We start from the raw sequence: 23,523 nt of genomic DNA on the forward strand, positions 1-23,523 counted from the left end.
AAGGTTGTTTAGTAGTTACTGCCTGCAACTCTCCTACACACTTTGCTGATGTGAAGGCAAGTAATAGTTGTAGGAAATGGGTTCTACCCACTTCACCCTACTTGATTCGCTTTGGACAACCTGGTTATTGAACTTTTACAGTGAGCGAGTCTCACCAACTGAGTCTCATATATAGTAAATTCTGTGGGAACTGGACTGAGTACTAACCACAAGGGTTTACCTTTAAAGAGAAGGCCGCTCCCGCACCTCTGGGTTGGTTACACACAACCATGTGTGCTCACATGTGAGGCTACCGGTCTAGCTCAGCATCTGCGCAAATGTAGCCTTTCGCAGAAGCTCCCTTCAAGGATTGGTGCTGACTTGGTTTAGGTCTTATAATGTGAGTTAGCATTTATATTGTAGGTCAGTAGTGGTTACTGAAAGTATGTGGTTCTTAACTGAAATAAACATAATAGACTAAATCAGCACCAAACTACAGTTTTGCACTGCTTCGGCCTACAGCGTCAATGAGGTATCAATCTTAAGGTTTACATACATTTGAATTAATTACACTCATATCTACACTCCTTATGGCACCATGAAAATGTCTAAATTTCCTGGCTCAGCCGTAATCAGATTCCAGGTCCTCCCACCATTGGGCCAAATTTGTTACTCTGCTTGTCAGCAGGAGGATCAAAGGCCTCGCCACACAATAGAACAATTAACAGTGCTTCAACCAGTTCCTGGGAAAGGAAGGTCTAGGGAGGAAATCTGCGTGTGTTAATTAACTCTTCAAATTGCACCTGGCCTGGGCAAGTCCAAGGTCACAGAAACCAAGGAGGAAGGACATACCACTGGAACCAAACACAGGAGTGGCTCCCCTTTAAAGTGTTGGAGGGAAGGAATTAGGCAGCTATGTCAGTTGTGGCACCGCGGAGACTCCCAGGGAAGGTTTTTCCATAGACCACTTGAAGGGGCCTTGTTCCAGAATTTTGTGCAGGAGGCTTGGAGCACGGAGTGGTGATGTAGCATCCTCGGATTGGGCAGAGGTGTCCACTCTCCAGCCCTTGACGCTCTCACTTAAAAACACGTGCACAGTAGAGAAACTTGAGAAGACATTGAAACTGGGTCTGTGAAGCAGGAATAATCACCTAACGCAGCTGGATAGATGAACAGAAAGACTACAGTGACAACCAAGACTAAGATAGGTCTCTTCACTGTAGTGCCACTGGCCCTTTTAAGCTCCTTGAGGAACAGTTGAGTAATGGACTTGCTGGAAGACCCTGCATGGTACCCCTGGGACGTCTGTTGACAGGCCCTTGACTAGGCTGGCACACAAGTAGCCCAGAGCCCTGAGAAGTGAGGCCGAGAGGATGTTCTGTTTGTTGGCTGTGGAAGACACCTTACAAAATGGTGAACATATCAAGAATAGAGGGTGGGTCTAACTCGTGTGGTTTGCAGCAGCATAATTGCGCAAAATTACAGCAAAGTTATGGGGAATTATGCAAGGAGTGTAACCATGCATTTAGCACTATTTTCTGAGCTGATAATGCTCCTGTGTCAAATATTAACAGAGGATGTATTTTGTGTAAAGAAAATAGTGCTAAATACAACAGAACATCAACAGAAGTATCCAGCAGCAGCCTCAGCCACCCGCTCTATATTCCTGTGCACTTGGGGAGACACTTTTGCCCCAAATTACTCAAACAAGTGTAATTTTCGGTACTTTAGAGTTACTAGAGTAACCTAGAATTACTTAAATTACCCTGATAAACCAGGCATAATTAAAAATTCACCCAAGCCTAATCAGGAGTTCAGACGGAGGACAATTTGGGAAGGTATCGACAAAATCAAGCTCCCAGATAGAAATACCCTTAAGAGGCCAGGAGAGCTGAAGACAATATTCCTAGGGCTAGAGCTGGTACCCTTAGCAAAACAAAACCAGAATCAAATAAATCAGCAAGGGGGGTCAGAATTACAGGCCTGTAAAGCTTGGTTCCCTAAAATGTACAAGGTGGAAAAAAAGCGTGCATCGACTTGCTGCAAAATCTCCAAATTCTCCCAAGAAGGGACAATTAGGGTAGGCATAACCTACAACAACTTATTTTTCATGGGTAGGAGGCATACATGGGGGCCACCTCCCTGAGATCATCTTTGGCTCTAGGGACCCTAACCCCTAGGGTGCATGAAGATTTTCCAGGGGGACCCCATCCCCCAGGCCAGATTGAGTAAGAATATTCCTGGGGCAGACCAGAACCTCAGGATCAAGGCAGTATGCCTCCCTGCTTCCATGCCAGTGTCTGGGGGCAGCGGGAGCCAGCACCAGTACCACCCCACCCTTACAGGGGAAAAGGGGAGAGGCTGAGACTCCTATTCCCGTCCACACCGAAACCCGTGGGCAGGAGCACAGAATGAGCCAACTGGCCACTGATGGAAAGGGCTCACTGCACGGCCGCAGCCCTGCCTCATGCAGGTGCTCCATAAAAGGTGCATGGGCACTTGGCATTAAATAAAGCCAAATACAGAGTGAAGCCACTTACAGAGACAAAAAAAATTAAGCATTCTTGCTCACATGGACACCTGGGGTGAAAGAGCATCCATAAGCCCCTGCACGGGGCACACACATTTGCATTTTGCTCTTTGTAATGCCCCAGGAAGGCCAGGGGCACCACCAACTTTGTTTTTAGAGTTTTAGGGGGTGCTGAATATTCAGCAGTCACCCATCCCAGACGTTTTTTCATGTCCTTCTGGAACTTCTCTGCAACCAGTAGATCCTCCCAGACCTCCATCAATCGTTGTCATTGGCTTTGCAGCTATTCATGTATGGAGTCTGGCAAATTGGATTAAAGGAAAGCAAGAATGCATCATACCCATCAATTTTGTCATTGTTTTCACGGTTTGACTGTCCCTTCTGGTGGAGGTGAACTTGTTCTGTCAATGCCAGGACTCTTTTTAACATGGTATGCTTTAACTGTCACAAACTTTAACTTTGTCCTCAAGAATACCTCTTCCTTCATGGGAATGGGTTAGGATTTCTCCGTGTTCACAGAGAAGCCCAGTCTATGTATTGTCTCGGTCACTCTTGATATGCTGTCTTAGACTGATCTTGCGACTTTACATTTACAAGGCACTCTTCTAAATATGGGTACACAGCTAGCACCTGTATTCTCACGGAAGTTGCTACAGAGGCAAGATATGTATTGAATACTCTTGTTGCTGAATTTACAGCATTGGGTAACACTGAATTATTGATGTGAATTGTTTACTACATACTTGAGGTATTTCTTGTGTTTGCTGTTCATCAGAAATAAGTGTCCCGGACGTGTAATCTTCTTTTAGCAATGTGATGACTTCATGCAGTGTGGTCATTTTAAACTTTTGTGTTCTGATGACTATATTCAGGAACCTCAGATCTATGATGGGCCTCAATGTAAAAATGTGGAAGTATACAGATTACAGTCCCTGGTTCTGTTACTCTCTTGGCAGCTCCTGTATAGCTCCCTTTAGAAGGAAGTCCTGCTTTAAAAGGCCAGATTGTACTCCTTTGAAACCCCTTTTCTTTGGACTAACATTTGGGGACATCTTTTCTAGCTCTATACAGTAACTATTTTATGATGTTAAGCATTCATTAGTTGGGGGTGATTTGTCGCCGTTCACAGAGGAAACCTCCCAGTCTGCCCCCTGTAAGTGTTTAAGTTCAAGGCGTCTTCTCTGTGAGTCACTTTGTGGCTATGGCCAACCCGCTAATGGTCTGGCCTTTTTCCCTGGCGATACCTTCAAAGGAAAGTCTATGTGGTAATGGATACTGCCATGGCGTGCTTGTTCACTGCACAATGACTCCCTGCGAGCTCGGGGTATTTTAGAGTGACCCTTGACCCACCAGGTAGGTCGCTCCCCCTCCGCACAGCACCGCCTGTGTCTCCCTGCCCAAGCTGCCGCTCCTGAGGAAGTTCGAAGCCCTCCATCACCAGCAGGCTCCACCTGTGCCTCATCCCTGGTGACCAGTGGTAGGCCATAGGTAGGTTCGTTCATCCTCCCCTTTATTGCTTTTATTGTATTGCCTGTATTTTCATTGTTGTGTCTGTGACTGCTGTGGTCTGTCTTCCCCCGCTGCCTGTACGTGGTCCATGCCCCTTTTTCTTCCCTCTGTTCCCCTCGCTGTCCCCGTGCTCTCTCTGCCCGGTCTTTCCTTGTGTACCGCTCGCTGCCCCAGTGTCTCTGCCCGGTTTTCCCTTCTGTTCCCCTCCCTACCCCCGTGTCTCTGCTCGGTTTTCCCTCGCTGCCCCCGTGCCTCTCTGCCCGTTCTGCCTTCTGTTCTTAGCTGCCCCTGTATTCTGTGTTCTGTATTTTGCGTCTGTGCCAATCGTTTTTCCGGTTTTCTGTGCTCTTTTGTCTTCTGTTCCACTTTTTTTTGTGCCCGTCTGCCTTCTGTGCCACTCATTTTTTCCCTCCTTTTTGTGCCCCTTTTGCCTTCTGTTCCACTCGATTTTTGTGCCCTTCTGCCCTTTGTGCCACTCGTTTTTCCCTCGTTTTTGTGCCCATTTTGCCTTCTGTTCCACTCGATTTTTGTGCCCTTCTGCACCATTTTTTTGTGCCCTTCTGCGCTCTGTGCCACTCGTTTTTCCCTTGTTTTGTGCCCCTTTTGCCTTCTGTTCCACTCCTTTTTTGTACCCTTCTGCTCTGTTCCACTCGATTTTTTGTGCCCTTCTGTCCTCTGTGCCACTCGTTTTTCCCTCGTTTCTGTACTTCTTTTGCCTTCTGTTCCACTCGTTTTTGTGCCCTTTTGCCTTCTGTGCCACTCGTTTTTCCCCTCGATTTTGTGCCCACTTTTTCCTCTGTTACCTTCGTTGTCCCTCACCGCTGCATCTCCTACGGCCCACTGCCCATTTGCTGCCCCCGCCTCACAGCTGTTCCTCCCTCCCTCCTCCCCATATATGCCAGCCGCAGCGCGGCCGCACAGCTGGCGCGCCGAAGGCTCCCCTAAGGCAAGACCATCTGCGCCCGTCCGAGCCTGGACCGTGCCCAGTGCCAGAACCCCTGGCCACTTCACCTGCCGGAACTGCAGCTACACCAGCCTGAGAGCCGATGAACCACCAGCCAAGAAAGACCCCAACCACCTCCGATGCATACTACTGAACACCCGCTCCACACGCAAGCAATCCATCGAGCTCTGGGACCTGCTTGACACAACATCCCCGGACGTCGCCTACCTAACAGAGGCCTGGTTTAACGACTCCTCCGCACCAGACATCGCCAGATGGCTACAAGATCACCAGCAGAGACGGCCCCAACGGAGTCGGAGGAGGAATCGCCATTGTCCACAAGAACAGCATCAGGGTGTCGACTAGCACCACCGACACGCTCAGCACCGCCGAACACATGCTTTTTCAGATCCACACAGACCTTAACTCCACCCTCAGAGGCACCCTTGTCTACCGACCACCCGGGCCCCGCCCCCAGTTCAGCGACTCCATCGCCAAGTTGATCAGCACGCATGCCCGGACCTCCACCGACTACATCCTCCTCGGAGACCTGAACTTTCACCTTGATAACGACAACAACTCCCCAACCCTGATCAATAACCTTGTCAACCTCGGATGAAGCAACTCGTCACAACGCCCACCCACTCCGCCGGCCACACGTTCGATCCAGTCTTCTCCTCAAGCCTGCACGTCTCCGTCAGCCACACCATCGAACTCCTCTGGACCGACCACCGTGGCATCTATTTCGCCTTCCAGAAGCCCACCACACACCACCGCACCCAACAGATCCCCGCCGCTGCTGGAGCAAAATACCGAAGACCAACTACACGCAAACCTCGCTCTCAGCCCACCCATCGAACCCTCCAACACCGACGACACTGCCCACAGCCTCAGACGCTGGATCGAGGACTGCGCCAACACCCTCGCCCCGCTAAAGAAAACCCCTCACAGAGACAGCAGCAAGAGGACCAGCTGGTTTACCCCAGAACCCCTTGCCCCCAAGCAAGCCTGCCGGAAACTAGAGACAAAATGGCACAGTGAACAAACTCCAGACAGCCACACAGCACACAAGGACACCATCCGCAACCACCACCTCATCAGGGCGAACAGGACCTCCTTCAAAGACCGCCTCGACAACGCACAATAGCAAAGATCTCTTAAGCATCGTGAAGGAACTCTCCAACCCCAGCTCAAACACCAACGACATCCCGCCGTCACAAGCCCTGTGCGACTCCCTTGCCACCTATTATACCGCAAGATAGCAGACATCCACGACAGCTTCAACACCCAGACAGCCCCAACAGACAGCAATACAACAGACCCTCCGCACACCATCGACCATGACCCCCTGCTAGCCTGGGCCAGCATAAGCATCGATGACACCATCAAGACCATGCACACAATCCACTCTGGCTCTCCGTCAGACCAATTCCCGCACCACGTCTTCAACAGAGCAAGCAGCTCCATCGCACCCCACCCGTGCAACGTCATCATTCTCTCCCTCGAGACTGCGACCTTCCCAGAGATCTGGAAACACGCTGAGATCAACGCCCTACTCAAAAAACCTAAGGCAGACCCAAGAGACATCAAGAACTTCCGGCCCATCTCTCTGCTCCCCTTCCCGGCCAAGGTCGAGAAAACCGTCGACAGACAGTTAACCCGATACCTCCAAGAAAACAATCCTGGACCCTTCCCAATCAGGGTTCCACAGCAACCACAGCACCGAGACTACCCTCATCGCCGCCACCGATGACATCAGGACCCTGCTGGACAACGGCGAGACCGCAGCACTCTTCCTCCTAGACCTCTCTGCCGCCTTTGACACCGTCTGCCACTGCACACTAAGCGCAAGCCTCCACACCGCAGGGATCCGAGACAAGGCTCTGGATTGGACCACCTCCTTCTTCTCCGGCAGAACCCAGAGCGTCCGCCTCCCCCATTCCGTTCCAAAACCTCCGAGATCATCTGCCGCGTACCCCAAGTAGCCTCCCTCAGCCCGACACTGTTCAACATTTACCTGGCCCCGCTCGCACACGTCACCCAACAGCACGACCTCAACATAATCTTCTACGCCGACGACATTCAACTGATCCTCTTCCTCACCAAGAACCCCATCACCGCCAAAGCCAACCTCCACGAAGGAATGAAGGCCATCGCCGACTGGATGAAGATCAGCCGTCTGAAGCTGAACTCGGACAAGACGGAGGTCCTCATCCTTGGCTCAAACCCTTCAGCCTGGGATGACTCCTGGTGGCCGACGGCACTGGGGACAGCCCCGACAGCCACCGACCACGCACGGAACCTGGGAATCATCCTCGACTCAATGCTCTCAATGACCAAGCAAGTCAACGCCGTCTCCTCCTCCTGCTGCTTCAACACCCTCCGCAAGATCTACAGATGGATCTTGACAGATACAAGAAAGACAGTCACCCACGCCCTTGTCAGCAGCAGACTAGACTATGGAAACGCCCTCTACGCGGGAGCCCTGACCAAGCTCAAAAGTCTACAACGCATCCAAAACGCCTCGGTACAACTGATCCTCAATATATCTTGCCACGGCCACATCACCCCCCCCCCACCTGAGAAACCTGGACTGGCTCCCCCTCAACAAGAGGATATCCTTGAAGCTCCTCACCAACGCTCACAAGGCACTCCACAAGACCGGCCCAGCCTACAACAGATGGCTCTCCTTCTACATCTCCAACCGCCAGCTACGCTCCACCGACCACCCATTCGCCACCGCCCAGCGCATCAGAAGAACAACCACAGGTGGGAAATCCTTCTCCCACCTCGCCGCCAAGACATGGAACACCCTCCCACTGAGCCTACAACAGACCCAAGACCTGCTGACCTTCAGGAGGATACTCAAGACCTAGCTGTTCGATCAGTAGCACCCCTTCCCCCCCGCCCACCCCAGCGCCTTGAGACCCTCACGGGTATGTAGTGCACTTTACAAATGATTGATTGATTGATTGGTTGAAAACCCATTCGCTCCATCAGTCTCTTGCAAAGAGTACTAGCATACCTAAATGATTCTCTGAATTGTAGGGCCCCCACGGTCTTCGTTGTGCAATTGTCCCAACATCTATTAGAGGGAGTCATCCAATGCAGCTCAAAAGAAACTCTCCCCCATGAAAAGCATACTTATGGTAGAGGATTAGACAGATTGTTTGAAGCCTCATACTCTTAGCCAGGCATGTCTCCTTAAAGGAGTGTGTCCATGCACATCTAAGGCAGGTGTTTGCTACTGTCTTACTCTCTTGAATTATTGTCTTTGTTCTCTTTTGTATTGGTCAGGTAGATGTTGCATCAGCTCATCTATCAACTCCCACAGTTGGGGACTGTTAGATATGGGGGTCTCTAGTTGGCAGATGTAGGTACCAGAGCCCAAATAGGTACCATGTTTCCTAGTCCAGGTAAAGGGGGATACACACTTTAGATAACCCCAGCTCACCCCCTGGGTAGCTTGGCACAAGCAGACAGACTTATCCCAAAGGCAATGTGTAAAGTATTTGTACTCAAAACACACAGTAATACAGTGATAACACCACAAATAGACACCTCACTATTTTAGAAAAATAAATTATCTTTAGCTAAACTCAACAGCTAAACTCAACAAGACCAAAATGACAAAATTCAAACACACACGTATTAAGAATATGACTTTTCAAAGGTTTCAAGCAACTTGGTCCATAGAAAACTATGGATGAGTGATTCTACACAAAGTACCTGTATAAGCGACCAAACAGCTGTGGAGAAGGGAAGCGTCGAGAAACAAAGAGATGAGTCAGTTTCTTGGGAAGGCAATGCAACAGTTCTACTGTACGCAGGACAAGTGATGTGCCAAATCTGGACTGTAGGGGGGGAAGTGATGCGTCGATTCAAAGACGGATCAGGACTCCAGGTAATGCTTTTGGGAAAACTTGCAGCACAGGTGTGATGCGTGGTAATCTGGGATGTGTTGGCGATCGATGCAGCGGCTGCAAGCGGCGCAGCGTCTGTTTCTTCTGCCGCGATCCCACTATGCGTGGGTTCGTGCATCCGCGACAGGCACTGTGTCGTCTCCACAGAGGTGATGCATGGAGATTCTTCTCGCAGGGCGATGCTGCGTTGGGAAAACAGCCACAAGAAGGGCAATGCGTAGATTTACTCAGTTTTTGAGGTTTCTTCCAGCTCCCAACAGCAGGAAAAACATCCAACGGCCCAGAACTGGAATAGGTACCTTCTGGCAGGTCAGAACTCCCAGCAACAGTAAAGGGGCAGTACTCCTCCTCACAGATCTTCCCCTTGGAAAAGAAAGGTTCCTCGAGTCCAGAAGTGATCTAAACTTCGAGTTTCAGGTCTACTACTACCCCATTGTGTCTGTTCTTTGTGCAAGGGTCTCTGAAACCAGTACAAACCAGTTCTGTCCTCACTAGTGCAGTATGACCACAGGGAGTGGAGACAGCATTGTTCAAGGGAGACGGGCCCCATTCAGGTTCAAGGAAAACTCCTCACACTACTCTAAATGCGGCCAAGCCCCATTCATCTCAGCTCTGAGTCATCCAGGCAGGGCCAGGCACATCTCAACCCCCACAGGGACTGCCTACAGTTAATGCACATCCCCAGCCCCTGTCACTCCAAAACCAGACAATCAATCCACAAACAAGCAGAGGCACACAGAATGATTGGACAAGAAAATGCCTACTCTCTAAAAGTGTTAAAGCAAACAAATGATGGACGAAATGCTGACAATGCAAACATTCTCCCCCAGTCAAAAGATCCGGGTTAAATCCATTGTTCTTTTGCCCACTACGCCACCCCAGTTTGGACCCAGCCATATGCAAATCAGTCTTGACACTGTGCCTCATGGGAACAGTCCAAACCGAACTGCCAGGCCAGGTCCTCCCTGGACCGGAAACAAGCTTCCTGGGACCGGATTCAGGGTATGTCACCCTTCTTCAGACAGGCTAACTTGAATCCAGTGGCACAGTGAGAAAGGGACCCACATCTGAGCATACCCATCCCACTTAGGATGAAAAGTGTTACAGCAAACAAATGATGGACGGAATGCTGACAATGCAAACATTCTCCCCAGTCAAAAGATCAAGTTTAAATCCATTGTTCTTTTGCCCACTACGCCAGCCCAGTTTGGACCCAGCCATATGCAAATCAGTCTTGACCTTGTGCCTCATGGGAACATAATAATAATAATAATAATAATAATAATAATAATAATCCACATTTGTAAAGCGCACAATCACCCGTAAGGGTCTCTAGGCGCTGGGGGCCGTCGGGAAGATTAAGCAAGCTATTGCTCAGAGTCACATGGTGCTGGGCTAACCTGCCGCCAGTGCCATGGATCGAACTGTGATCCCCAGATTCCGGAGTCAGTCGCCCTAGCCGCGGCGCCACACCTCTTCCGTGCAGAAGGCCCACTAGTAGCATTTGATTTACAGGCCCTAGCACACCTAGTGCATTTACAAGGGACTTACCAGTAACTCAAATATGCCTATCAGGGAGAACCAATTGTAATAACAATTTACACAGGGAGCGCTTTGCCACGGCTGATCAGTGTCAAAGTGCCGAAAGCATCAAAGCAAGCAAAAAAGAAATCCAGCACATCAAAAATACAGGAGGTAGAGGTAAAAAGTCAGGATGAACTGCGCCAAAGATGCCAAGTCTAACAGAGACCATATCTACTTAGAAGAGCCTTGAAATTAGATGACAATGCCGTGTTTTTTTCTACCCGTTATTTGTTTACTTTCTCTGTCTTTTGTTGGTCCTCAGCACTACTTGATGGATGTGTGGTCATGTTTAGATGTTTTACTTTATTCCTATTTCTTTTATCACTCTCCCTTTGCCACTGCTGGTAAATCTCGAGCTTCAATTGTTATAGGGTCGGATTTTCTATGTAGGCAATTAGTACTTTGTACCAGTTGACACTGGTGTCAATTCACCCACCACCAGCTAATAACACACAAAGTCCTTAGTGGCAATTTGTCATGGCTCACAATTGACATAATTGGAGCTTTCACATTTCAGGTGTTTGAAGAAAGCAGCCACAGAAATAATGGATTGAATAGTCAACATACTGAAAGGGCAAATTATATCACTTATAACATCTCAGCTCCAAGAGCCACCGCTTGTTCATTCTACATGAATGTCTTCACACAGATCAACTGACTTACTCTTTCTGTCACTGCAAACTGATGAGTGTCAGATGAGATTCTGTATGTTCTGAGTTTTGTTGGCACAATTGTGATAAAATACTGGAACATCTGGTTATCTATAAAATAAATAAATGGCTTCAGATTTACAGCAACACGGCGAAAACACATTTTAAAATTAGGCTTACTCAAGGTTGCAGTACTGAATCTGCCATTCAAAAACGAACATTTTCCTCACCCATCAAAGATCAAAACTTAACTGAACTCTAGGACACACTTTGCTAAGTTGTTAAGACTTTTCAAATTGCTGGTTAGTTACTAATAAAGTGCATTACATTCTAGAGAAATATATGGATACTGGTGATCCAAGGAGGTATGCTGCATGAAAACGATAAGATGTTCAACATTACCAGAAAGTATTGTGTTGCAAGTCATTTCTAAAGTCGGCCTTACGCTAAAGCGCTTAAAAACAACAAAAACTATTGACAAATGAAACACATTCTATTTAGGACCAGATATCTTGTGCATGACAAAGTAGTGAAGATAAAGTACACTGAGGTTTAGGAAATACATTTAAGAAATCAATGTCAGTTTCCTTTATTAGAAAATAAACTATATTCTTACCTGCTACAATAGCTTTAAGCCTGAAACTCTTAAATTAACAAGCTGTGCACTATTCAACCGTCCAATGGTGGGATTCAAGAATAATACCACAGTTTTCTATTTCAGTTATCAACCTTATGTAGAGTCTATGACATTGGAAAATGAACCCACAATGGCATTATGCGTCGTCTTCTTCGGTAGATTTATTGTATTAGTTATCGGCCTTTGACTGCTTTAGTTGTCGATTGTCAAAAAACCTACTGTGAAGAATACAAATACTTACAACAGGCATTGGGTCATCCCACTGTTTACCACTGGGTGGCTTTCTTGACATCCTTGTTTGCTTGCTTCTTATGTAATTACTTTCCTACCTCTACTTCGGTTTGTCCCTTACCTGGATTGCATGACTTGTATCATTCCTCTATTTATATCAGGGAATGCTGCAGGGTCAGTATCATGACACAAGCGTGCATGTATGATGACACATAAATACATTTATATCATAGCATTTCCGAATGAAATGATGGACAAACTTTTGTCAATGTTGTTCAACATCATTAAACAGTCATACACATAGATTACGCTGGAGTTTGATTTTTTAGCTTATTTTTGCAGATACTGTTCAGCATCAACAACAAGCATTGGCAAAGACAAAACGTTTAACGTCTTTCAAAGGCGTGACCTATTGGCTTTGTCAATACTTGTCTGTCTCAATGTCTTCCTAAAGAAAAGGCCGTATTTTTGTAGGACCACTCTCCGCCCCCTCCCTGAAGATTTAGGACTAATGCTGACGGTTTTATAACTTTGTAGAGCACTGGGCTCAGCTGTCCAGGCCCCAGGGCACGTTTTCTGACCCCCAGTATGTGTACAATTGGCTTATACCCGATTGACTTCTATAACTTAGCACATAAGTCCCTAGTATATGATACAAGAGGTACCCAGGGCTAGTAAGGGAACTGTCACTAGTGGACTGCAGCAGTAAATAATACTACCGATACAGTGACAAAAGTGAAAACATTAAAACGTGACTCTAGGTGAGTCACTGCAGGGTTTAAACTGCTAACTAAACATGGAAAGATAAACCTTTTTGGCAGGTCAAAACCTTTCTTTTTAATAAGTCACCTCTGGGAGGGACTCGGTAGCCCACCAGGCAGGGTGCCTAATATTAACAAGAAGAACATGTTCCTTTTGCAGTTTAACATGCCCCGGACAATGAAAACACGAAATTGCTGTTTTTACTGTAGCAAGGCCAATGGTCCTATTGGATAACTTGGAGTTTCACAATCCACAGAGAAGCTTTCCAAATGGGGCCCACCAAAGATAATACTCCAAGGTATCAAAGTATTCGATATATTAAATCATATTCATTGCTGGGATCAGATTTAAGGTAACTTTTATTAGAAATGTGACTTTAGAAATGCCTGCTTTACTGCCCAAACCTCCAGTAGCCTTTCCTGTCTTTCTGCAGCAGCTTTCACCCGAGACAACATGGTGGGCCCTGGGCTAGGAAGTGTGAAGAGCTCCCAGGAACAGGGGATAAAAAGAATTGTGGGTGGGAGAAGGAGCAACCTCCTCCAGCAGGATGACTATGGCAATAACACCTCGACAGGCCCGCTTCTTTATGTAGGCAGACAGGTTCCGAAAAAGGTTTACCCACCTCTGGAAACCATTTTCCAGGATGCTGGGTACAGCCCAGGGCTCCTCACAGGGTAAATGGGCATAGGCCATCTTGGATTTGTGTACAGAGGGTTATCCTGGCATTGTTTGGTGGTTAAACCCCCAGAAAGTGATGTAAAAAAGGAAGGGTTGCCTTGTAGGAACTACTGTCCCATTGGCTTGTGAGTACTCCCATACCACAAATTCAATGATGGTATAAATGGGGCACCCCAGACACACAGTCCTCGGATCAATGATGGACTGGAAAAAAGACAAAAGAAGGACTGTACTACTGCTCCTTGGACCCAGCAAAGAAAGGCTGCACCGAAGACATGCCTGCATCTGCTGCACCCAATGGAACTGCGAAGAGGACAGTCTGTTGTGGAAAGAGTGCCACTACTGCCAAGACACAAGTAGTGACACCAAGGGCTAATTGGCTAACTTCCTGATAAGATTCACGACCACCAAAAGCTAAAGAATTTACCGAAGGCAATCTAATGTGTAATTTAATCGAGAATAAGAAAAGAAAAGGGGCAAATTAGGCCTTTACGCAATCCCCGGTTTAAATTAAAACAGTAAGTACACTCACCAGAAACATATCGGACTGGCAGTTAAATTATAGTGAACATCCCAGAGAAAACTACCCATTTTTACATCTACCTTTAGAGTCAACATGGTGGACCACAGTTTTGCATGGCTGACACAATCAAAAGCCTAAGGACCATAAAAGCCCCGTGTAAAGACCTGGTTTTTGGAAACTGTGCTTTTGCCGACAATGAGATTTAAGTTCAGACATTGCTTGATCGTGGCTAAGCCGGCTTTGAACTCATACTTCAGAAATAATGTTGTGGTCGTTAGCTCAGTTGGCACGTTGATCCATGAGAATGGGTCTAGCTAACTTCACAACAGAATCTATCAATTAGAGAGGTCTATAATAGCTGGGATAGATATTTTTACCCTTTGAAAATACTGGCAGATTTAGTGATTGTGACCAGGCGGTGGGAGCTTTGTTTCCACGGCTGAAATAAGATGATAGATATCAAGGGGAACAAAAGGTCATGGCTGTGCTTGTAGATGTCCATAAGGACTATCTGAGCTGATGCCTTTCCCTTTGGCCACTGACTGACAAGCCTCAATTATTTCCTCACAAATGAAAGATATCCCAGGTGATCTCAAACAAATTAACTGGATCAGAAAAATGAATACATATTATCGGCATATATTTTTAAGAGGTGAGACAACTAATTGTGTGCCTGCAAGCATTACCCAAGGGATGAGAAGTTACTGTCTTCACAAAAAGGGGAGTTCAATAGGTTCAGAAATGCCACTCTGTCTTATAAGGTGTGGCTGATTCCAGTTGACCCCATGCCTCCTCTCTGATGACCAATATTCTTGCTTTAATTGCCTTTTTATAAGCCAATCTACATGCAAATACTTCAGGATTGGAACAAGTTATATTTCTAAGCGAATATGATACTGCTGTGTTCTATGGTATAAGTGGTGTTGAATAATATCGGAGAGTTATTTTAGGAATCGTCATCAAACAAGAGGGAGAGTGATTTGTTGATCAAACGGGCACCAATTACCACCTCAAGAGGGGGTGGAAGGTCCAGTATCAGCGTGTGCCCGTGTACAGGACACGTAAACAACAACCGGGAGGTGCTGAACTGTTCCTGGTAAGTATTAAAGGGAGACTGGCTGTACCGAAGGTGTATATTAACACCCTTGGGCATCCATTAAGTTGGACATGTTTGCCTCACACACCCCGAGGGATGTCATGCTTCATCATCGGCGGTTGCTCCTCGTCGGGGAGGCGGTGCAATCCCCGACGGGCTCACCTCAAAGAGGGGCTCTTTGGCGGAGATCTTTTTGTCCAGCTGCCTGTTGGGGAAGTGCGGGTATGTGGGCCAGGGCAATCAGTATCCTGAACTAGAAAAGTGAAGTTTAAAATGTAGTAGCGGGTCCCGGAAAAAACTTTATTCTGGAGGTCCTACTACCACCATTAAAAGGTGTAGTTAGCTTGTTGGGTCACGAGGAGTTACGTGGCGTGTCCCAAAGCAAGACTAGTGTGAAGGTCGGTCAACATGTTTCTCGCTTGGGGATTTCCCGCGATTCGTCAGGACCTAGTGAAGTTGTGTGAAGAGTTTAAAAAGGAAACATGCTAGTGTCATGAATCTCAAATGGTTTACCTCAGGGGAAATCCTATGCCTGAAGGATGGAGATAAAAGAAACAATTAAAGCAAGTATCAATTATGATATACACATTTATCTGTGGTAACAGCCAATCTAGCATATCAGTGCAGTGAAGTGATGGTGGTGTGTGGAGTGTCACACATATACGAACATGCCTGTGATGTATAAGGAGTGCATAGTCTCGTGAACACTCTTATACCTTATGTTCGTGGTGGGTGCGTTGTGATTAAAAACAATAGTTAAAAACGCAACTGTTATCTCTGGGAGAGAACTCGGATCAGAAAAATGGCAAGTCGTGACCAGGTTTATTATAAACTCACCTAAAGGTCTTGGATTAATGACCACCTGAGTTGTCGGCGGGTCGGTACAACAGGGATTGCCTATAAATCAGGCTAGGGAGAAGGAACTGAGGGTTATGGAGGGTCTAGGTATCGTTCCACCTAGAATCTGAGCATATCGGAAGCTATGTGATCTTACCTCAGGTTACCCGTGTCCGTGCAGAGTCACCTACCCATCACCGCCGAGCTCGAATAGGTATTGAAACAAGGGGGCGTGGGATATTTATAGGTAGACCCGTCATCAGATTGCGACAGTAGACGCCCACTGTGTAGGTCACGTGGTAACCTGGGTCATGACGGCCATGATGGAGTGGTGTTGTAGGAGTACGACCTAATGTTGATGGATACAGTGTAGTCAGGTAGTAAACCAAGGGTTGTATGTTTACAGAGAGTGCCAGGGAATATCCTCATTTAGCCCTTGTCTGTCTGTGGAGAGGCGGTGTACCCACCTTTGTTCTTTGCGGAAACATGTTGACCGACAAAAAGATCTCCGCCAAAGAGCCCCTCTTTGAGGTGAGACCGTCGGGGATTGCACCACCTCCCCGACGAGGAGCAACCGCCGATGATGAAGCATGACATCCCTCGGGGTGTGTGAGGCAAACATGTCCAACTTAATGGATGCCCAAGGGTGTTAATATACACCTTTGGTACAGCCAGTCTCCCTTTAATACTTACCAGGAACAGTTCAGCACCTCCCGGTTGTAGTTATTTTAGGAAGCCTTTGAGGATGTGGCATTATGGCTGTCAACTTTAAAACTGGCTAACCAGGTGAAAATCGAGGCATCGGCTCAACATCCTGTGATTCTGAGCAAATCACTTAATCCCCCGGTGCCTAAAAATTATTCTGACCTTGCTTAATGTAACTGGCGCTTGCGCCAAGTTCACACTATATAAAACTGCAAAATAAATAAAAGAAGACTTTAAGAACCATCTTAAATGTAAATTGATACTTGTATAGCGCACTACTTACTGTTAGAGCAAATCGAGTTGAAAGAATTAAGGAATAATTAGGTTATGTGTTCAAGTCGATGAAATTATACGAATCCTTAAGGCAATAGGAAATTGAATGCTTACAACAAAAATCATTGCATTAATGTTTTCCCAACGGAATCAGCTGCCCTGGAGATGTTCTGTCCTGAGATATGATATGGTTGCAATTTGGTTACTAATGTATTAATTAAAGAGATAGATAACGGTTTATGGCTGCAACAGAAACGATTACAACGAGAGGGACAAAAGAGGGCTGTTTACCGGGGTCTAGCGTACGTGCCTGACTACAGTAAACAAAAAGGGTACGCAGTTACCCAGAATGAAAAGAGGCAGATGAACCAAAGTGAGTGAAGGCACAAGGGAGGGGAATCCTCCTAGTTGGAACTAGAGTCCTCACACACCCAGCAAGCTAGGTGTCATGCTTCATCATATGGGCTCGCTCCTCGTCGGGTCGGCAGTGCAATACCCGACGGGCACACAAAGGGGCTCTTTAGTGGAGATCTTTTGTTCCTGCCGTATGGTGCAGTGGGTGTGAGGGCCCTAGGAGAAGGGGATGTGTGTAGATGTATGTGGGTGGTTTAAAAAAGGTTAGGTTGTCCACAGGAAAACTTTAATGGAGTGGTAACCCACCTTATTAAAAAACAAAAGAGTGGCTGAATTGGGGAAATAGGGCAGATTTGATAGGAGCGAGTTTTGTTAAAATGCGTGTAATATGGGGAGGAGCTAAGCTAGCAACCAAGATGGCCGCTAGGCTCCCGGCTCCACCGACCTCAGCATCCTGCCAGATGATCCTGTCGTTAATCCTGTTTTTACGCCCGACCTCCGTGTTGATGAACTGATGTACACTCCGATGGTACATTCCCGAAAACTTAATCGGCTAGATTGACAGAGTTATGTCGAGTTGAAGTTTGCGGCCTAGTCCAATAGGAGAGCCGGGGCCTCGAGTTTTGATCCAGCCAAGTCGCAGTTGAACAACATCGGCCGTGAGAACCAAGCAGGGTCCAGTCTACCGCAGTGGAGGGCCTTTTTTCTTTTTTGCCAGATTCTGACGGCGATCATTCTGATTGACTAAACTCGAGGGAGGAGTGACGTGATACGACAGTGGCCGTGGGTGGGGGTCCCTGTCCCGCGGACCCGGTTTTCCACTCGCCGGGGTTCGGTGGGTCGGGATCTTCGCTCGCGGAAGCGCAGTGCAGCTTGCTGCTGCAGGAATAGACAAGTCGCCCTCCGACGCCGCCCGTTCTCCCCCCCCCCCCCCTATTTGATCCCCTGGAGGAACCGGCCTCTCTGAGAGAAGTGAAATGATCGGTACTGAGCGGGGAGAAATGAACCGGACGGAGTGTGAGCCGTCGCTAAGGACAGTATTGGCAGCCATCGGGGCATTGCATTCAAATATAGATGCCCGGATTCACAAAATGATTACGGGCCTATCTGAGAAGAAGTGTGTGTGAAACCGGACCCTTCTCCACCGCAGGAACTGCTGCCGGCTGTATCTTACAAGGCGACCATCTTGACTCTGGACGAGGACCCCGTGCGACAAGAAGGGACGAGGACCCCGTGCGACAAAAAGCGCTGAAGCCCTCGGTCGCTATCCTGGAGAATCCTGAACCCGATGTTTTGAACCTATTATTAAGTCTACCATCACTGCTGACTTTGGGAGAATCGATTGGCGTTCCCTTCCCGGAGACTCCTGTTGGAAATTGTTTTGGGACTTTTGTTTCATCCTTCCCTTTTTGATGACCACGCGATCGTGGAGAAAACAACATTGGGACTATCCGTCCGTGAGGGAGCGCTTCTGTGCTGATGGAGTCCTTGAAGAATCACTGACTTTGATTTGTGTCGGACTGAATTTTTTGGGACTCTCTCTGCTTTTTAATCCTCCTGTAGAAGTGGTTATCCTACCGGGAGGGGTTCGCATGATGGTTCGGAAGGGCCAAGGCTGAGTCGGATTGATTGAGGTTGGTACGTTGGCCTTAATGGATGTGGGAATCGTACCTATTGGACTAACGGGAGGCTGGGCAGTGTATCATAGCTCCTCCTAATTTACCGTTTTGTGATTTCTGTAACATTGTATTTTTATCATAGGGGGTGCTTTCTCTGGCCGGTGGGGGAAGGGGACTGGGAGCCCATTCGGAAATGCCCTTCCCAGGTTTTTCTCTTTTCTACTTTTAGAATCTAGTTAGTTGGGGCGACAGGCACACTGCTAGTTGGGGTTAGGCGATAGCCATATGCAGGGGTGCAGGGTGGGGGGATGGGTTTATTATTTTCTTTTTGTTCTCGTTCTTATGGTTTTCTTTTCTTCAATCCTCTCTTTAGTCTCTTCCTTATTAGCAATATTGGCGAAATATCCTGATTTTGTTTAACCTCCAGTGTTTGGTTGCCATGCTTTGTTACTATTCTGATTTTATGGGTGGGCGGGTTCTGAGGGCCTGGCGCTTAAATTGTTTGTCGATTGTAATGCTACTGATCCTGCTTCGTACTTATTAGCGCAGACGTCCCAATGATCCTTCTGTCATTTCAAGTATATCCTGTCTTTGTACCCCTCCGCCCTATTATTATGTTGTAATGTATGGCACCAGATAGGTCTATTCCGTTTTTCTTGTTTGAAAATAATAAAAAGATATATATTTTTTAAAAGTGTGTAATATTAGATTCAATTACCGACAACCTAGTTATAACGGTGCCTAAATCTATAATAGTTAACAACTTCAGTTTTTTACAAAAGAGGCTTTGTAGATGGAGATGTAGGTTTTGTTTTAGACCCTGGCGGAACTCTCAGCCTTATTGAGTGCTGAAGCCCTTTTGGCACCATCAAAGCAGAGAGATGGGAAACTTGTGGGACCATAGTGTTAGGCATAAGTAGGCCAGCCTCAATCGAAATTAAATGATATACATAAATTCATAGGTTTAGATGGAGTCAGAGATGCATAAAAAGCATTGATAGTTAAGTCTACCATTTGGGCGAAATAAATCTGCTCCAGTGGAGCGGAGTTTAGCGTACCAAACTGCTCTTCAATAGAGGCAATTTCAACATTTAGATGAGGAAGTAAGGGACCACACCTTACCCACGTTGGCAATTGTTGCAGCTTACCTTCTGCCCTTGGTGATCACACTTTGGGAAACAGAACAAATGGCCAGGGTCCGCCCTGGTCTCAATCAGGCCGACATGGGCCCGATCTCGGCCCAGGCCCACCCCAGGTATGCCCCACACTACAGGAGTAGGTGATGCGTTATATAACCATGTGTGGGCTCCTTCCTCCGCTGCCGCCTTTTGCAAAGAAGCCTGAGAGGTGCCATTTCTCCCTGTAGGAAGCTGGCTCTTGTTGTGCTTTATAAAAAAATTGATATATCGTGTAAAGAATCCAAGGGTTTCCTTTTGAGTGGACAGGGGTTTGCTATACAATCCCAAAGTGCTCTGTTAGGGGGTAGTGTGTTTGAGCAGCATTTGTCTTACCACAGAGGAGTGCCAGACATTTGCAAATACGCACAATGATCAATAAATGGCACACAACTCAAGAAGGAAATCCTCACAGATATATAAAAATAGCATATATCTTTATATACCTTTAGGGATCAAAGAAAAATCATTCAGGTAGGTACCTTTTTAAATATACTTTTTTTTTCCCTTTAAAAAGCGGACAGTGCAATTTCTGAGTTCGGCAATATTATACTACGTAAGGAAGAACAAGTTCTGAAAACAGGTATAGTACAGCAACTTACAAGACCAAGTGCCAGGAGTTACGGTGAGTGGTGGGCAGGGTCCAAGACAGCACATGCAGTAAGCCACCAGCGGCACGTGGGAGGCCAGGTGCAGGGTGCAAAAAACCATTGGAGCCCAATGTATTTCAATCAAGATCAGTCAATGTGGAAAGAGGCTGAAGGCTCTGGTCAGGAGGTCAGTTGGGCTGAACCAGCACGTGGTCCCTGCGATGCTAGAGGATGGGAAGAGGGGCACCTTTGGTTCTCTTCTCCAAGGCCCTGGGGCGTAGGGTGCAGGAGTGTCCTTAGACGTTGGGTTTTTCCTTACCGGAGCAGTCGCGGTTGAGGGGGCCTGCGTGCAGAGGTTGTAGGCGACGTTGGGGAGTCCAGGAGGGGTGACACCACGATGGACTCGTGCTCTGGAGGGCTGGGTGACCTTGTTGACAATGCTTCTCTGGTGCCAGGGGTTCCCCAAAACACTAAATTTAGTGGTGTTCGGGGACTGTAGGGTTGGAGCCAATAGGGTTCTGAACCTAGGGGTCACTATGCCCCCTATATGACCACTTCCTGTTCGAAAAGATCACAACCCTGTCCCAGAATTCCCAAGCATGCCATTATAAAGATAGCTACTTCCTAAAAATGTTATCCACCTCACAGTAGCCCCTCTTAGGTGGTGGTACTAGCCTGGAGGTGGCAAGCTTACCTGACTAGCTAATTTTCCCACCTGTCGAGGTGCCAAGGGGGTCCTGGACAAAGGGGGGCAGCTTCCTCTCCGGTGAGGGGAGCCAGATTTGCATTCCAAAGGCCGCAGCTCTCTGAAGCTTTCCAGCCCAAGGAGGCTAATCAGTCATCCAAAGCTGCAAGAGTAGGTGTCATGCTCTATAGCACTGTTGGCTCCTTCCTCCTCTTCCTGGTCCGCCCGCTTTTGCAGAAAAGCCTTGGAGGTGCAGTCTCTCCCGCCAATGCACAAGATGAGTTCCAGCAGTAGTTCGCTTATACAGTGTAGTGATGTGATCAGATAATGGTAATGAAACCAGGTTGGCTTTATGCATTGGAGGTTTTAATAGTAGTGTTAAAAACGAAATACTGAGCACCAATTCAGTGGCAGAAAAATTCCCTTGTGAGAGTGGGTGTTGAAACCTAGATTTGCAGTTTAGATATTTTGCATTGTTTACTGTTGCAAATAGATATAGTTTCGGAGTGCCCAGTTCTAGAAAATATTTCCCTTAACTTTCAGTTTACACTTGTGAGAAATGTTGAGTTCCATGCCTTTACATTATGCTCTTTTGCTAAATGAACGGCCACAATTGTAATGTTGGGTATTGTTCCCCATTTCTATATATCTTGTGTTGCATTACACAGGATATAGAACTTTGTCCCACACCACCAATTTAAGTAAACACCACTGCTGTATTGTCCTGATCTATCTGTTCTACTTTTTCCTTCATCTGTGACTTTAGCTATAAAGCATTTATGTGTTTTGCAGATTATTCTGTCGTCCAGCGAACATTAACTTACATGTATGAAGTGAACACTGTGTGGTTTGTGTTCCTTATGGTCACAAAAGGGAAAGGTGTTTTGAAGAGTATGGCTCTGGTCAATTCTCGTCCACCTTTCTACTTCCTTCTGTATCATGCTTGTAACAGCGATTAAATCGTTCCATTCACCCATGTTCTGTGATCATTGTCTCATTGCATATCATATGGGTGTCAGACTTGCGTATATAGTATGACTATTATACACAAAGATCTCATGTCCAAGAGTAAACAACCATTCTCATGGTTAGAGACTATGACTGACCTCTTCAAGTACTTCCGCCGCCGCTAGTTACCTTCAGTAATGGTCTGGTGGATAATCTTTCTATCTGCATACCTTAAGAACATTCCCACAAATACAAAACATCCTTTTAGTGACAGATTGAAAGTTCCCTCGATGTACTGACTGGAATATGGCCTTCAGTAAAGAAGCAATCCAAATAAGGGCACTACTACAATCTTGCTAAATTTACGAATTACCTATGTGAAAGTTCCAAATCAATCATTTAGCTTGAGAACTACCAATCTGTGATGATCAAACAGAACAAAAATGTTTTAACTTCAATATAAATGCTTACGATCTGAGGCGATTTTTTCCGTTCCATCAAGGGTGTTAATAATGCCAGGAATCGGCTCTCCAAATGACATATGGTCAATTCGATGAGAAAAGTTGTATGCTGTAAACAAAAAAGCATTAAATACTTGAATAAAAACAAATAACATTTGACGTTGTCATTTATGATATATTTTACATGCACCTTAGCACTACAGATGACAGCTGATTGGTAGCAGCTGGTGGGTCAAATTACACCAAACCGATATCAAACAGCAAGAGGCATCTGAATAAAAGTTATCTTTTAATGGTAATAATAATACAATCATAAAGAATAATACAAAGTAGTGCCCAGATTATATCAAGCTGTCAGATCAGATGTAACCACACTTTCAATGCTACTTTTCACAAGTGAAAACCTTGGTATACATGCACCAAGGATCTTCCCATACACAATTCACTTGCATGCTCCAGTGCAGATATCCATTTATCTAGTAATCTCTCGGTATAATACCAAGGATTTGTTTTATTTTAAAGATGGACATACTATTGTTCCCACATTCTGTCAGCTCTTTGCAGGATGCTGTTTCAGGGTCAGACACAATGTCAATATGACTTATGGGAGGAGCATGTAGGCAGGAAAAATGCTGCTTTGAACAATCCATAAAGTGTTATAATAATAGTAGCGTATGCACTTTTTATTGAATGGCAATAACCAGATAGTAAAAAAAATATGCATATTGTTTCGATTAACCCTATTGGATTTGCTTCTATATTAAAAATCTTTGGGACTTCAGTCAAATCTTTAAACTGGACTGTCGGTAAAACTTACAAATGGATTGCTGA

General features: G+C 46.4%; 1 protein-coding gene across 2 annotated transcripts in view; it reads right to left on the minus strand.

The window, feature by feature from the left end:
* LOC147659505 (endoplasmic reticulum-Golgi intermediate compartment protein 2-like) overlaps positions 1 to 23,523 on the minus strand; it is a 234,829-nt gene that overhangs the window by 119,111 nt on the left and 92,195 nt on the right. For both annotated transcript variants that reach the window (XM_086951692.1, XM_086951691.1), the window contains 2 exons: positions 22,703 to 22,801; positions 11,132 to 11,229 (listed from right to left, as the gene is read on the minus strand). In XM_086951692.1, the coding sequence (XP_086807818.1) occupies positions 11,132 to 11,229; positions 22,703 to 22,801 (197 nt within the window). The remainder of the gene's footprint in view (positions 1 to 11,131; positions 11,230 to 22,702; positions 22,802 to 23,523) is intronic.

The sequence above is a fragment of the Lissotriton vulgaris genome, unplaced genomic scaffold, assembly GCF_964263255.1.
Source record: "Lissotriton vulgaris unplaced genomic scaffold, aLisVul1.2 SCAFFOLD_703, whole genome shotgun sequence".
In the NCBI taxonomy this organism is placed as follows: domain Eukaryota; kingdom Metazoa; phylum Chordata; class Amphibia; order Caudata; family Salamandridae; genus Lissotriton; species Lissotriton vulgaris.